The sequence below is a fragment of the Nanorana parkeri genome, unplaced genomic scaffold (assembly GCF_000935625.1).
Source record: "Nanorana parkeri isolate BGI_ZX_2015 unplaced genomic scaffold, ASM93562v1 scaffold293, whole genome shotgun sequence".
NCBI classification, from domain to species: domain Eukaryota; kingdom Metazoa; phylum Chordata; class Amphibia; order Anura; family Dicroglossidae; genus Nanorana; species Nanorana parkeri.
In genome coordinates, this window is record NW_017306561.1 from 1461717 (window position 1) to 1474406 (window position 12690).

At 41.1% G+C, this 12690-nt stretch overlaps 1 protein-coding gene across 1 annotated transcript in view; it reads right to left on the reverse strand.

The window, feature by feature from the left end:
* The window catches only part of GRPR (gastrin releasing peptide receptor), a 92903-nt gene extending 90486 nt beyond the window's left edge, over positions 1 to 2417 (reverse strand). The window contains exon 1 of the mRNA XM_018557649.1: positions 1966 to 2417. Within this exon, the coding sequence (XP_018413151.1) occupies positions 1966 to 2378 (413 nt within the window). The 5' untranslated portion in view covers positions 2379 to 2417. The remainder of the gene's footprint in view (positions 1 to 1965) is intronic.
* Between the last annotated feature and the right edge of the window lie 10273 nt (positions 2418 to 12690).

Consider the following 12690-nt stretch of genomic DNA (forward strand, 5'->3'; position numbering starts at 1 on the left):
TTATTGGAGAACCAAAAAACTGACTTCTCACAGTTCCACACACTACATTTTCACTGATGCCCTGCAAGAAGACATCCCTTCTATACCAGGAATTTTGGAACCATAAAGAGCATTAGCCTGAAAAATTAGCTGCCGCTGTGCAGAGATCTGCACCACTACTGTACGATATTACAGGATGAATTCCAACTGGGAGGATTATATTTTTGTGATGTAAATTACATCACTGCCATTCATAAATAGAATTCAACGGGGTATGAAGAATATGCAAAATATGATGGTTCTAGTGACAGGAAACTTATTTCAATCACTATTGATGTATTTCTTGTTGTCAATAAAGGATTCATTCTAAATGGTAATGATATATCAATGCCCTTTGCACTTTTTGGTACCTTATCAAATAGGCCTGACTCTGGTATAAATCAGCTCTTAGATACTTTTCTAATAACAATGGTAACATTTCAATCAAATTCGGTAAAGTATATTTGTACATACATATACGAGTATGTATGCAGGAAGCATACAGATGGGTACTGAGCACCTGCAAAGAAATCACTGTCGGCAATATGAAAAGGAGCTGGATGCCACCTATGGCTCACAAGCAACTGGCAGTGCTCCACAACACAGAAAAGCATCATTTACATATAAATATCTTTGGGTTATGAGCAAGATTAATAGACAACTAATAGAAAGTTGTATATACATAATTCAGTCAAGCTATATATAGGCAAACACCTAAGGCATAAGAATGAAGATGCTTCTAGTATGCTCAGCTAATGGAATTCTAAATAATCCAAATAACTGGCCACTGATGCCAATGAAATGAAGGATTCTTTAAAATACAATCCAAAAGTCTTTCTAAAAACATTTTAGACCCTCTCATTACTGCCCTAATTTGCCACTGTAATTACAGTAACTGGTGTTTTTGATACCTGACTATAAAATGTGTAGCTATGTAAATCTCAAGACCCATTCAGTTTAATTTAGAAGCAACCCCAATTCATTACAGATTTTCAGCATCACAGGAGCATAAAAAGTGACATGTTAATACCGGCCAATAATAAAGCTACTTAACATATGGCACAATGGGCCGCTCACTAGAAATGACTAGATGATGCCTTCCCCATAAACCACCATTAATATTCAATACTATGTAGCACAAAGATAATTTATAATTACCATACTTTGTAATCCCGAAACTCTAAAAACTATCGGAGTACGCAATATTTGTTTTTATATTAGGAACAAGCACTTTGCAACACTTTTATTCTGTACTGTTTGTGCAAAATGTTCACTGCTAATATGACTACACTCAGTGCCATTAGGTGATTAAGGAATTTAGTAATACATTTGCCTTTCTATTTTGAGCTATGTATTTACTGATCATATATATTATTAGTGAGAATAGCCAGCCACAAATAGATGACTGGGATTCATACATTCAAATTAACTACACTGAATTAAACACTGCAATATACACACAGGTCATATTTTCAAGAGCGAGAGATTGCTACTGACCAAAATGATAGGTAGACCTTATAGATAAATGATAGATAGATAGATAGATAGATAGATAGATAGATAGATAGATAGATAGATAGAGTGACAGTGATAGACAAATAGATGATAGATAGACAGATACATGATATAATGCTTCTGACCAACTTCTGCATAATGAAAAGTGACAGTGATGATAGGCAGACAGACGGACGGACGGACGGACGGACGGACGGACAGAGACAGATAGATAGATAGATAGATAGATAGATAGATAGATAGATAGATAGATAGATAGAATACTTCTGACTAACTACTGCATAATGACAAAACTGAAAGTGACAGACAAATAGAAGATAGATAGACAGATAGATGATATAATACTTCTGACCAACTTCTGCATTATGACAAAAGTGACAGTGAAATTTCCATGCCATCATCTGCTGCATGGGCACCTGTCCTGGCACCTACCTGTCAGCGGAGAGTGCAGTCAGTGTGAATACAGACACCCCTACCGATGTTAGCTGTATGAAGGGTATCAGCTTGCAGCCCACCACGCCAAAGAGCCACTTGTCTGCCAGGTATCTGCTGGCATCCACGGGGGCACAAGTGACCAAGAGTAGCAGATCTCCCAGAGCCAGGCTGGAGATGAACAGATTGGGGACATTTCTCATAGACTTGACAGTGCAGAAAATCTTAATCAGAGTGACATTGCCAATGAGCCCTATGAGGATGATGATCCCATAGACGGGGACGATGGCATAGGTGACCCCGGGGTAGAACCAGTCCTCCGCGGAGTGATTGGAGCTGTGATTGAAACAAGCCTGGGAGAGAGCAAAGTTATCTCCCTCATAGTCAAGCAGGAGGCAGCTTTCCGGGCTCATGGTCAGCCTGGGCTCAGCAGCGATCCCCTGAAGTCACATGCTGGGTATCTGTGACAGGATCGGGACTTCTCCTCCTCTCCTCCTGTACATGACACCTCGGGAACTCCGCTGGAAGACAGTTCACCAACAAATGCCACATCACACTGCTCGGATCTGATGATGAAACATGACAACTCCACTTGTCACTCTGCTCTGATTGAGAAGGGGATGTTATGAAGCTGAGGGAAAGGCTGGACTGGCTGTGCGGAGTCCTAACTCTTCCATTAGCCCACCTGCTCACAGTCTGCAAGAGCAAAGTAATGAGAAGAGCCGCACCGCCGTGCCAGGCAATAGGTGTCTGCCTGGTGTGAGCGCAGCGCTACGAGACAAGGGCCCCCTGCTGGTCACAGTGCGCACTGCAGGCGAGGAGAGCTGCCCGTTCTCGTGGACGGAGAGGAGGTTCCGCTGATCAACAATTGTCAGGGGACGAGCGGTGACGCTGATCATACACCAGCCTCCTATTCACTGAAAGAGACAATCATCTTCCTAGAGTGAAATAACATGCAACTGTATTCTGATGATCAGAGAGATAATGCCATGCCAAACTAACTTGTACTGTAGAGCCTGCACCTAACTGGAAATGGATTTGGATATCAGATCCGAAATCCAATTTGGTTTGTTATTCGGATTTCATATCCCTCCAGATTTTCGTATATACACAACAGGAAGTCGCATGACCGTGCCTATAATGCAACCTAAAACGGCCAAAACAAAACATGTGATTGGCCAGAGAACAGTCACATGCCCGGTTTAGTTTTGAACAAAATTCGGATGGATCAGAATTTTTGTTAAAGCAGCATTCGGATTCATTTGCATCTGGACGCGTTAGAGTTTTGATATTTGGATGCATCCGAATGTCCGTATTTAAAGTGATATTAATGCCTCATTTTTAAAAAAATTCTCCTTTAAGGAGACCCTTCTTTGCTGGAGGCTGTTGCTTTTTTTCTTTAAAAGTTTTCCATTTGTCGTTTTCTAGTGGGTCACCGCAGCTCTTTCCCCCCGCCTCCTACACGGGTGCCACCCAGAGCCGTAGCTAGCTCCTTTTGCGCCCAAGGCAAGAACAGAAAATTGTTCCCCCCCCTAACAGACGTGTGCGGTATGTGACGTCATGCCCCCCGCCTCCAGGATGGCGACGCATATGCGCAGAATGCGCTGGTGGTCAAATCCAAAATAGCATAAAAATGTGTTTTGTTTGATGAAACTAATGAAACATTTTTTAGTTTCCGTTCACTTTGTCCGAAGTAAATTTTTAGTCTTTGCACATGTCTAGTAATATGTGTGAAATAGAACATATATGTGTGAAATAAACATATATGTTTTGAAATAGAAAAAGAGATTCAGGACACAGAGTCCTCTGCAGATACAGGTGGAGGAGAGCAGCGGGGATCAGAGGAGAAGCCGAAGCCTATGCAGCTCCTCTTCTCCCTGTGAGCCGCGGCTGTGTTGGCCACCTGGTGCCACTGTTGCCAATGGTGCCCTGTGCTCGCCATGGCAAGGGGCGAGTGAGTGAAAAAGGAAGTTCAGGGAACGGAGGATCGCTTCGGGACCGGCGGCGGGGAGGAGCGCAGCTGACAGGTAAGTGTGGGTGGGACTGGGGTAGAAAAAAGGTGCTGGGCCGTTTTTACTCTATTGCAGAGAATGCATTAAGGTAAAATACACTCAGAATACTACTTTAACGTAATTCGTACGAATATCCATTTGTAACTAAATGAAAACATATCTAATATAAATACATATATCTTGAGAATGATGGACTGAGCTCCATCGAAACGTTGACAATAAAACGTTTCACTTATCTCCGCTGCAAGGCCTCTGAATGCCTATTTACTGTATAAGATTTTCTAATAAGAACATTTTTTATAAGAGTTTTTTACATTTATTTTATTGCCTCATTGTTTTATTTGTTGCTTTTATTGGACAGTTTGTGAACATTACCTCTAGTCATCATCTGTATATCAAAGAATATAATTAGTTATGTGACTGGCCTCCTGTGCCTGGAGAACTTTGCCTTGAGCTTGACGAGCTTCCATTTCTGCTTGGTGAGCTGCCATCTCTGCTTGGTGAGCTGCCATCTCTGCTTGGTGAGCTGCCATCTCTGCTTGGCGAGCTGCCTTTTGTGCTTCCATCTCTGCTTGGTGAGCTGCCATCTCTGCTTGGCGAGCTGCCTTTTGTGCTTCCATCTCTGCTTGGTGAGCTGCCATCTCTGCATTGTGAGCTGCCTTTTGTGTTTCTACCTCTGCTTCCTTTCTGGTAAAGGAGCTTCGCACTTTATTTGATTCCACATCAGCGCGGGCCTCCATTACCTTGGCGCTTAATGTTGAACTTCTGGAGCGAGAGGATCTAGAAGAACGTGCAGTGTGTTTGGTTGATATTGATCTATGAGTTCTGGTTTCTTGCAGTTGATCAATGCGGAGTTCTGCCTTATAATTAGCATTTTGCACTAAGAGATCCCTTTGTTGGTTTAGTGCATCAGCCCTGGTCAGTTCTGCTGAAGAGTCCTCTATGTTACAGTCCTGCAAGAAGGCTGTGTATTTTGCAGACAGTCGCTGGTAGCGTTCATACGCAGCAGATAGGCGATCTATAGAGTCTCTTAATTCAGCTGGTTGATCATTAAAGTGTGACAAAACTGACATGCAGTGTGAAGTTCTGTCCCAGAGGTCTGGCAGATTGCTGGAGAATTCATCTCTAGTGGTCTCATAGTTTTCTCTGAGTTTCTGTGTCGGTTTTATTGTACGTTTGGGCCTTACACTCTGTTCAGCAATATCTGCAGAGTCTGCTCCCTGTACGTCTGCGGGTTCAGAGGCATGATGAATCTGCGTTGTTTCAGCCATAAAAGAGTGTTCAGAGCCTTGTCTAGACATTATTCACCTTTTTGCAAAAAAATTGTACTGTCTCTTTAAGAAGACAAACAGCAGCTTAGACAGGTGGGGTAACACAGTTCAATGTAGAGAAACAGTTTTCAACATTCACATGAAGTGCAGTAAGCTTGTGCGACCATGTGCTTTCACAAGATGGCGGGCGGCACTGAGCTTGATTGCAGATTAGGCACACACATATACTCAGCAGGCTGTAGGAAGTCTATGCATCTTTTGACTATTTTGACTCCGATTGTTGTGTTACTGACTTATCCCTTGCTGAGACCTCTATGTCTGGCCTGTATAAGCGGATACAATCAATGAAGACAATCTTTTGTCAGATAGCTGAACTCACCAATACCTTTTCATCCACAAGGGTTGCTTTATTCTGTACATCAGACAACGGGATAACAGCGATGAATGGTTTCAGCATCATGCGGTCAAAAGATGATGCTTTCGTGGCTTACTATGTAGAATACATGTGTCCCTGATACATGTGTCCTGTAGCTGCATCCATGACACAGGAAGTACTAACGAGGAAGAAGGGTGGAGCATATACAAAAGGGAAATGTGTCATCGATCTCAGGAAAGGAACATGGAAAAACAAGTGCATTACCACAAAGGGTCACTAGATGGCAGCATATAACTAAATATAGAATAGCCATAGGAAAAATGGTCTAAAGAAAATAACTATATAAATTCTTATCTAAATAAAACTTCTATGCCCCATAGGGGCGGCACACTTCACTTCATGTATTTATTCTGCTATCTGCTATGATTGAATTTGGAGCTAGTGTTTAAAGGGTGTCCTGTCTAGCAAAGAAGGGAACAGTGTTTAATGACCTTTGTATGGGTCATTACCCCAGGTGAGCACCCAACTGCTATTCACCAGGTGTGGATTGAATCATCTTTCTGGTTTGCGGTCTGCACAATAATTTTCTGATAGAAGATCACTTTTCAGCTCACTGTTATCACTGGATTTGGAAGTCAACTGTCTTGTAAAGACTGCACTTTGACTTTTACCCGTATTGGATTTGTTATCACAAGGATTGAGTTACATTATAATTATTTTTCTTCACCATTTTTGCATGATTTGCGATTATATAGAGTTTGCTATGTTCAAATATATTTCTTGTTACTGAGGAATTAATATGTTAAGTCACATTGTTCCTTTCATCATTCACGATTAATTTATGATTTTTAGAGCTCTGCACATGATAGTATTTTTGATTATTGTTTTCTCTGTTTAGTGCTTAGTAACTGGTAATCTCATTTTACTGGCGCAGATCGTATTGATTATCATATAATCTGTGAGACTTTTAAAGTGGTAATTACAGTATTCAAGACATCTAATTGTTCAAGAGAGACAGACGATAAGGTTATGCGTGTCAGAAGTTCCTCCACTCGCTGGGGGTCAAGGTCATCACCTGAACCAATTGTGCCACCAATTTACCCGCTTTGTTACCGAATTTATGATATTGCAGGTCAAAGAAAGAGGATCTGATCTGTTGGTATTTGTCTGTCCATTGGTCAAAGTCGTGTTTTGCATGTATCTACACTTTCTTGCTCGTCACAGAGAGGTTAGTATTCAAAGTAACTTGTGCCTGCCGTAAACATTCGCTGGCTTTAAAATATGCTTTTGTGGTCCTTTTTTTAAAGGCATTGAAAAATGAAATGATTTTACCCCGCATAAATGCTTTCCCAGACTCCCAGAAAAACGCCATATCAGGCATATGGGCTTTGTTGAATTCCACATATTCCCCCCAGGCTGTTTTAATAAAGTGGCAGAAGTCTTCATTAGCCTAAAGGAACAAAGGAAACCTCCACATAATAAAGTCAGGAACATGGGTGGCGTGACTTAAGGCACCAGCAACTGGGGTGTAGTATGAAATAGCAATATCATGAATTCTTGGGCTATTCAACATCGGTAATAGAGCATCAGAACAGAATAGGTAATCCAATCTCGCTAGACAATAATGCACCAACGAGAAATGTGTATATTCTTTTTCCAACGGGTGAGTAATATGCCATACATCATGTAGGTGTAGTGGTAACCAGGATGGTGAAGCATTAGCAGAATGGCATTCCGTAGATGAAGAGCCCAAAAGCAGTTGCCTATCCTCAGAAGCTATCATGGTAGAGTTAAAATCTCCCCCTATTAAATGGTAAATGGACCACATATCAGCCAGCCATGGAATAGGAGTACGAAAATGGGACCTATTTGTGGAGTTGTGGAAATACACATTAGTAATTGCTAGCACAATGTTTTGATAGCAGAGATGTACAGTAAGCATACACCTTTCCTCATCCTTAGAGATTTTAACTAGCTGATATTGAAGATGTTTACTAATAATGATAATCACGCTTGCCCATCTTCCAGAAGAAGGAGAACCAATTACTTCACCAACCCATAGTTTTTTTGAGTGATCAAAATCCACCTCCTTCAGATGGGTCTCTTGCAGCAACATCAGCTCTCAATCTTTCAAGGTGTTTTAGGACTTTATTTCGTTTCCCTGGTGAATGAAGTCCTTTGACATTCAACGATATTACATTTATGAACGTACCCATCTATAGGAGGGCTGAAATACAGATCAATGGCAATTCTAGAGAGGGCAGATGCCCCTCGAGAATGGTCTTTACAATCTCACCAATGAGGTAAAGCTGCAAAATACTATAACCCCTTGTTCGGCATAAACGCATTATCCACTAGCCCCCTTGGTCATCAAAAGAAAAGGAGCATATAGGTATCTGGTAGCAAACAATAAAAACATTAGCAATCACAACCAATGAGGTGAAGCTGCAACATACTATAACCCCTTGTTCAACATTAACACATTACCCAGGAGCCCCCTTGGTCATCAAAAGAAAAGGAGCTTACAGGTATCTGGTAGCAAACAACACAAACATTAGCAATCACAACCAAAATAACAAACAAAAACCTAAACAGAAAATTACTTGGTAATGACTTCACTATATTGCTCATGTCACAAAACGAGAGTATTGCAATTCCCCACTCTGCGGTTGAATTTGGAACAATAGGGCATCAGAGAATCGGTAACTTCCTTATAATCATATTCCAGCACTTCACAATGTTGTGTTTGCTTCTCACAAGGAGTAGACAGGGGACCCATTGTGTGCTTGCAAATTCTACGCCAAATACCACTGTGGGTCACGGACAACCCGCATTTTAAGAAACCTTTCACATTAAGCCAGACTGGCTGTTTCATCTGGCTTCTATTCTCAATACAGATAGGGGACAATATTGGAGCAAGAGTAGAGACCTTCCTATAGGAAAACCAACAACCATTGCCAAGAACCTAATGTAATTGTTTGTCTGCATTCAAAATTGGTCAATTATTTTAAAAGATGACCACTATATGTTTTACTCCTTAGAAAATATAGTAATGAATGTGGGTAAACCACCAGGCTTGGCAATGGTTAATTTCGCCACTTAAAAGAGTGTTAATGCCTGTCTATTAGGAGCTATCCTTTTCCCCTCTGAGTCAACTGACCTGGATGCTCCCCATTTCCGTAGATGTGTGCTAAGAATGTCAGACTCCTTATCAAAAGACGCTATTGTAGGGCAATTACGTCTACTTCTAATGGAAAGCCCTAATGGTGTGAGAGGGATGTCAACTGGCTGGCTTCACGAAGGCTGGACCCACGACACATCAATGCAAAATTTCTGAAAAGTCCACTACAATGACATTTTATGCTGATTTAGTAGTTATGACCAAAGATGCTTGGAATACTATGTATGATATTGCTTATGCTAATTATGTGATCGTGGAGTCCAGAGAGGCCCAATGCCAAAAGTTATTTTAGTTAATACTGTAGTGAGGGTGGTATTGCTGACTCAATATCAGCAGGTTTATCTTTATGATTTTATGATGTTCAAAAACCTACTTTTAATAAAGATGTATTTGCAATAGAAAGTGTTTTTTCATGCCTAGAATGACACCTCAAAAGCCCCATTCCAATGGCTGAGTCGAACTCCTTCTGCAGTTCGGCTCAGCCGAACATGCTGAGCATATTCAGCCGAACCGAAACCAGCAGAAGCAAGCCAATGTACATCTGATCTCAACCATTGTACGGCTGAAATTAGCCGTGCAAGCCTGAAGTGAATAGCTGAACAGCGTTCGGCTCACTTCACTTCGGGTTGGTTATCCCCTCGGCAGCAGAAGCAAGCCAATGTACGGCTGATCTCAACCATTGTACGGCTGAAATCAGCCGTACAAGCCTGAAGTGAATAGCCGAACAGCGTTCGGCTCACTTCACTTCGGGTTGGTTATCCCCTCGGATGCCTTCGGCAGCTTTATGAATAACCTTCTAAGTTTGTAACCCTTTGTTAGGACAGACAGTGTTCAAATCTAGTTTAAAACTGATACTGAGATCTGCCAGCACAGTACAGACAGGGATAATTATGGTAAAATAACTTCCTTGCATTATGTATAAGAGAAAAGAAATGTAGGATTTTAAAGCAGGAAAAAAAGGTAAGCAGCAATAGTTATTCGGAGTAAACCTAGCTTCCCACAACCCCCTCCATAGTTTTTTGGATGTTATGCAATGTAAATGAGAACATGTGACAAATGTAAAATAGGTGGTATCCTAATTTGCCTGCAAAAGTTGGAAACACTTTAAAATAATACAAAGGTGCATTCTGGGCTTCGTACAAAGACAACATCCCTGTGGGAGATGCAATCTGCGAATTCTTTTCTGTTGATGAATTGCATTACTGAGCAGCTGTAAAACGAAAAACCAATTTTAGTTTAAATGTGGAATGTATAGATTATGGCAACACTTCAGTGACCTCTAATTGTATAACCTATAGTCTTCCCCAGAAGCTAAGTTCTGTTCCTGTAATGAGTATTCACTGTTCTTTAAGCAGATCTAATAGTACAGCTTCTACCTCCAGAATGAGGGAGTTTTTGAATGCCTGTGTTGCACGCACAACTGACTCCCACTTAAAGAGAGAGATTTTGTAATACTGCATAATGGTCATGGAGACATCATTCTTAAGAAAGAATAAGGTATGCAAAAATATTTCCGTCATACAAAAATGTACCTAATTTTTATAGCAGAAGCCTTGCTTACATTGTTTTCTTGTCCGGACACGGACCTATCACCAACCTGCGCTTGGTTATGGCTGGGTGACAGTGGGTCCACTGCAATCTATAGCCCAGCGCAGGCCTCCTCCCCTTCAGTTCTTGATTGCTAGGACTGCTGACGTCCTAGAAACCAATGACATTAGGTGTCCACCTCCTCTGCAGTCATTGACGTTGATGCCCCCAGCATTAGAGGAAGACAGAAGAGTATGTTCTTCCGTCCCCTCCTGCAGCCTGCTCCACCTTTGGCCTCCTGATAGTGGGAAAATAATGTATGGGGGACAATAATATAAAGTGACACTTTAAAGGGGGCAAACAAGGTAAGGGGGCAGAAAACAGATATATCAAACTGCACTGAGCAATCAAAGAATTCTAAAGCAGCTGTGTTAAATAGGTGACTACACCCAAACAAATGAAAATTAGAAACAGCACTGTGCTAAAAATAAAAAAAATGGTGCACTAATAACAAAGGACGGAAAAACTTCGATCAATAATAAAAAAATCTGTGTGTCGTGCACAACGCATGTGCAATAGACTCACAATAATAAAACTATATGAATGTATGAGCACATGAAACGTAAACTGTGAGAAAGTAGATAAACATCTCATGTGATCATACATTCATATAGTTTTATTATTGCAAGTCTATTGCATATGTGTTGTGCGTGACACAGTTTTTTCTGTAGACAGTGCAATAATAGCATATTGAGGCTTGAGAACGACGGAGAGGATCAGGAGCAGCGTACAGGAAAAGCTCCATTTTGGAGTAACGGAGGACTGGGAGGAGAGTACAGTGGTACAGTGTAGAGCAAAGAGAGAATATGTTATTGGCATGGTAATGATCTTTAGCCATCTAGGCAGCATGAAGGATGCGGGTGGCTGACTCACAGGGTGGCCCTCTGACCTGAAGGAACACTTGTATGTTAAAGATGAAGCATTGGGCATAAATTATGTATTTCCTGTATCATTTTCACAGTTCAATTCTCTATTTTGCCTGGAGTGTTTTCTCATAAGTGCTCATATATCATGACACATATACATTGGGAAGACTGGTAACTATGCACCTCATTTATCAACACAACATTATCAAATAAAAAAATAATTCTCCAAGAATAACATTTCACTTTCAAGAATCTCACATTCCCCAATACTTGTCAATGTTAATAGCAAATACATTTCAAAGATATCCATTTTCACCTATAGGAATGGCATGCTGTGAAAATGTATTCCCCATTATATAAAGTGAGCCATCTCATTTTCTACCTAATTAAATTACTCTACAGACATGATGGAAAAATACAACAAATGTTTCTGCTATTTAATTTGGGCATCATCCAAGCTGTGCAGATCAATTTGAAGAATAGAATGGTAGCTGCTAAAATTTACTTAAAGTGAAAGTGAAGTATCAAAAAAAAATGGCTGACTGGGAGGTTTTCTATGACAGAAGGGGCAGTGTTAGTCTCTTCTGCCATAAAAACTTAGTGCTACCTGCCAACATTTTTTTTTGCAGCTTATTGCACAGGCTCGGCATGCGGAGATGAAGTAACTCCCATGCACAGGTGGTACAGGGTCCCGACTGCTCTTTACTCTATATACCCCTTGGTCTCCCTTAATTGCTGGAGGTATCAATCAGCCCCTGGAACAATGCTCCATATCTTTTGGTCCTGCCCAAAGGAATGCCACTTTTGGGACACAGTCCTTTAGACCATCAAACAATATTTTTTATTTATTTTGTTTGTCACTTTTGAAAACTGAAAAGAAAATAGCTTTTTTCATTTGCAAATATCTTTGCCTTGCGTTGTACCAGAAACATAATTTTAGTGTCATGTTAAATGGGACATGTTATAGAATAAAATGTATACTTTTTAGTTACACTTTTGCATTGTGGCAACACAAGCTAAAATGCATGCATTAATGTGCATCACCACGACACGTAGCAGTACACCAGTTCTATGTGCAGTGTGTTACAGTGCCATTCATTGTGAATGGCACCACGGTGCAATTTACAGTACAGCTCAATGTGTAGTGCACAGCATCGCACCAGAACACATATACTGTGTTGGTAAAAAGAGTTATCCATATTTTGTCATCCATGGTGGTGTGTTGACAGTCCGTTACCTTCCCAGAGGCCTCAAAGAAGCTATGATCATTGATTATGGCTGCAGCATACAAGCAAACATAGTGCAAATATATGTGATGAGCTTTATACCAGGGTCGTAGGAAGGGCGAGGCGAGTGAGGCACTCGCCTCGGGTGCAGGATGGGTGGGGGCGCAGCCAGGACACTGGTATTCCGCCAGTTGTGGGGGGGGGGG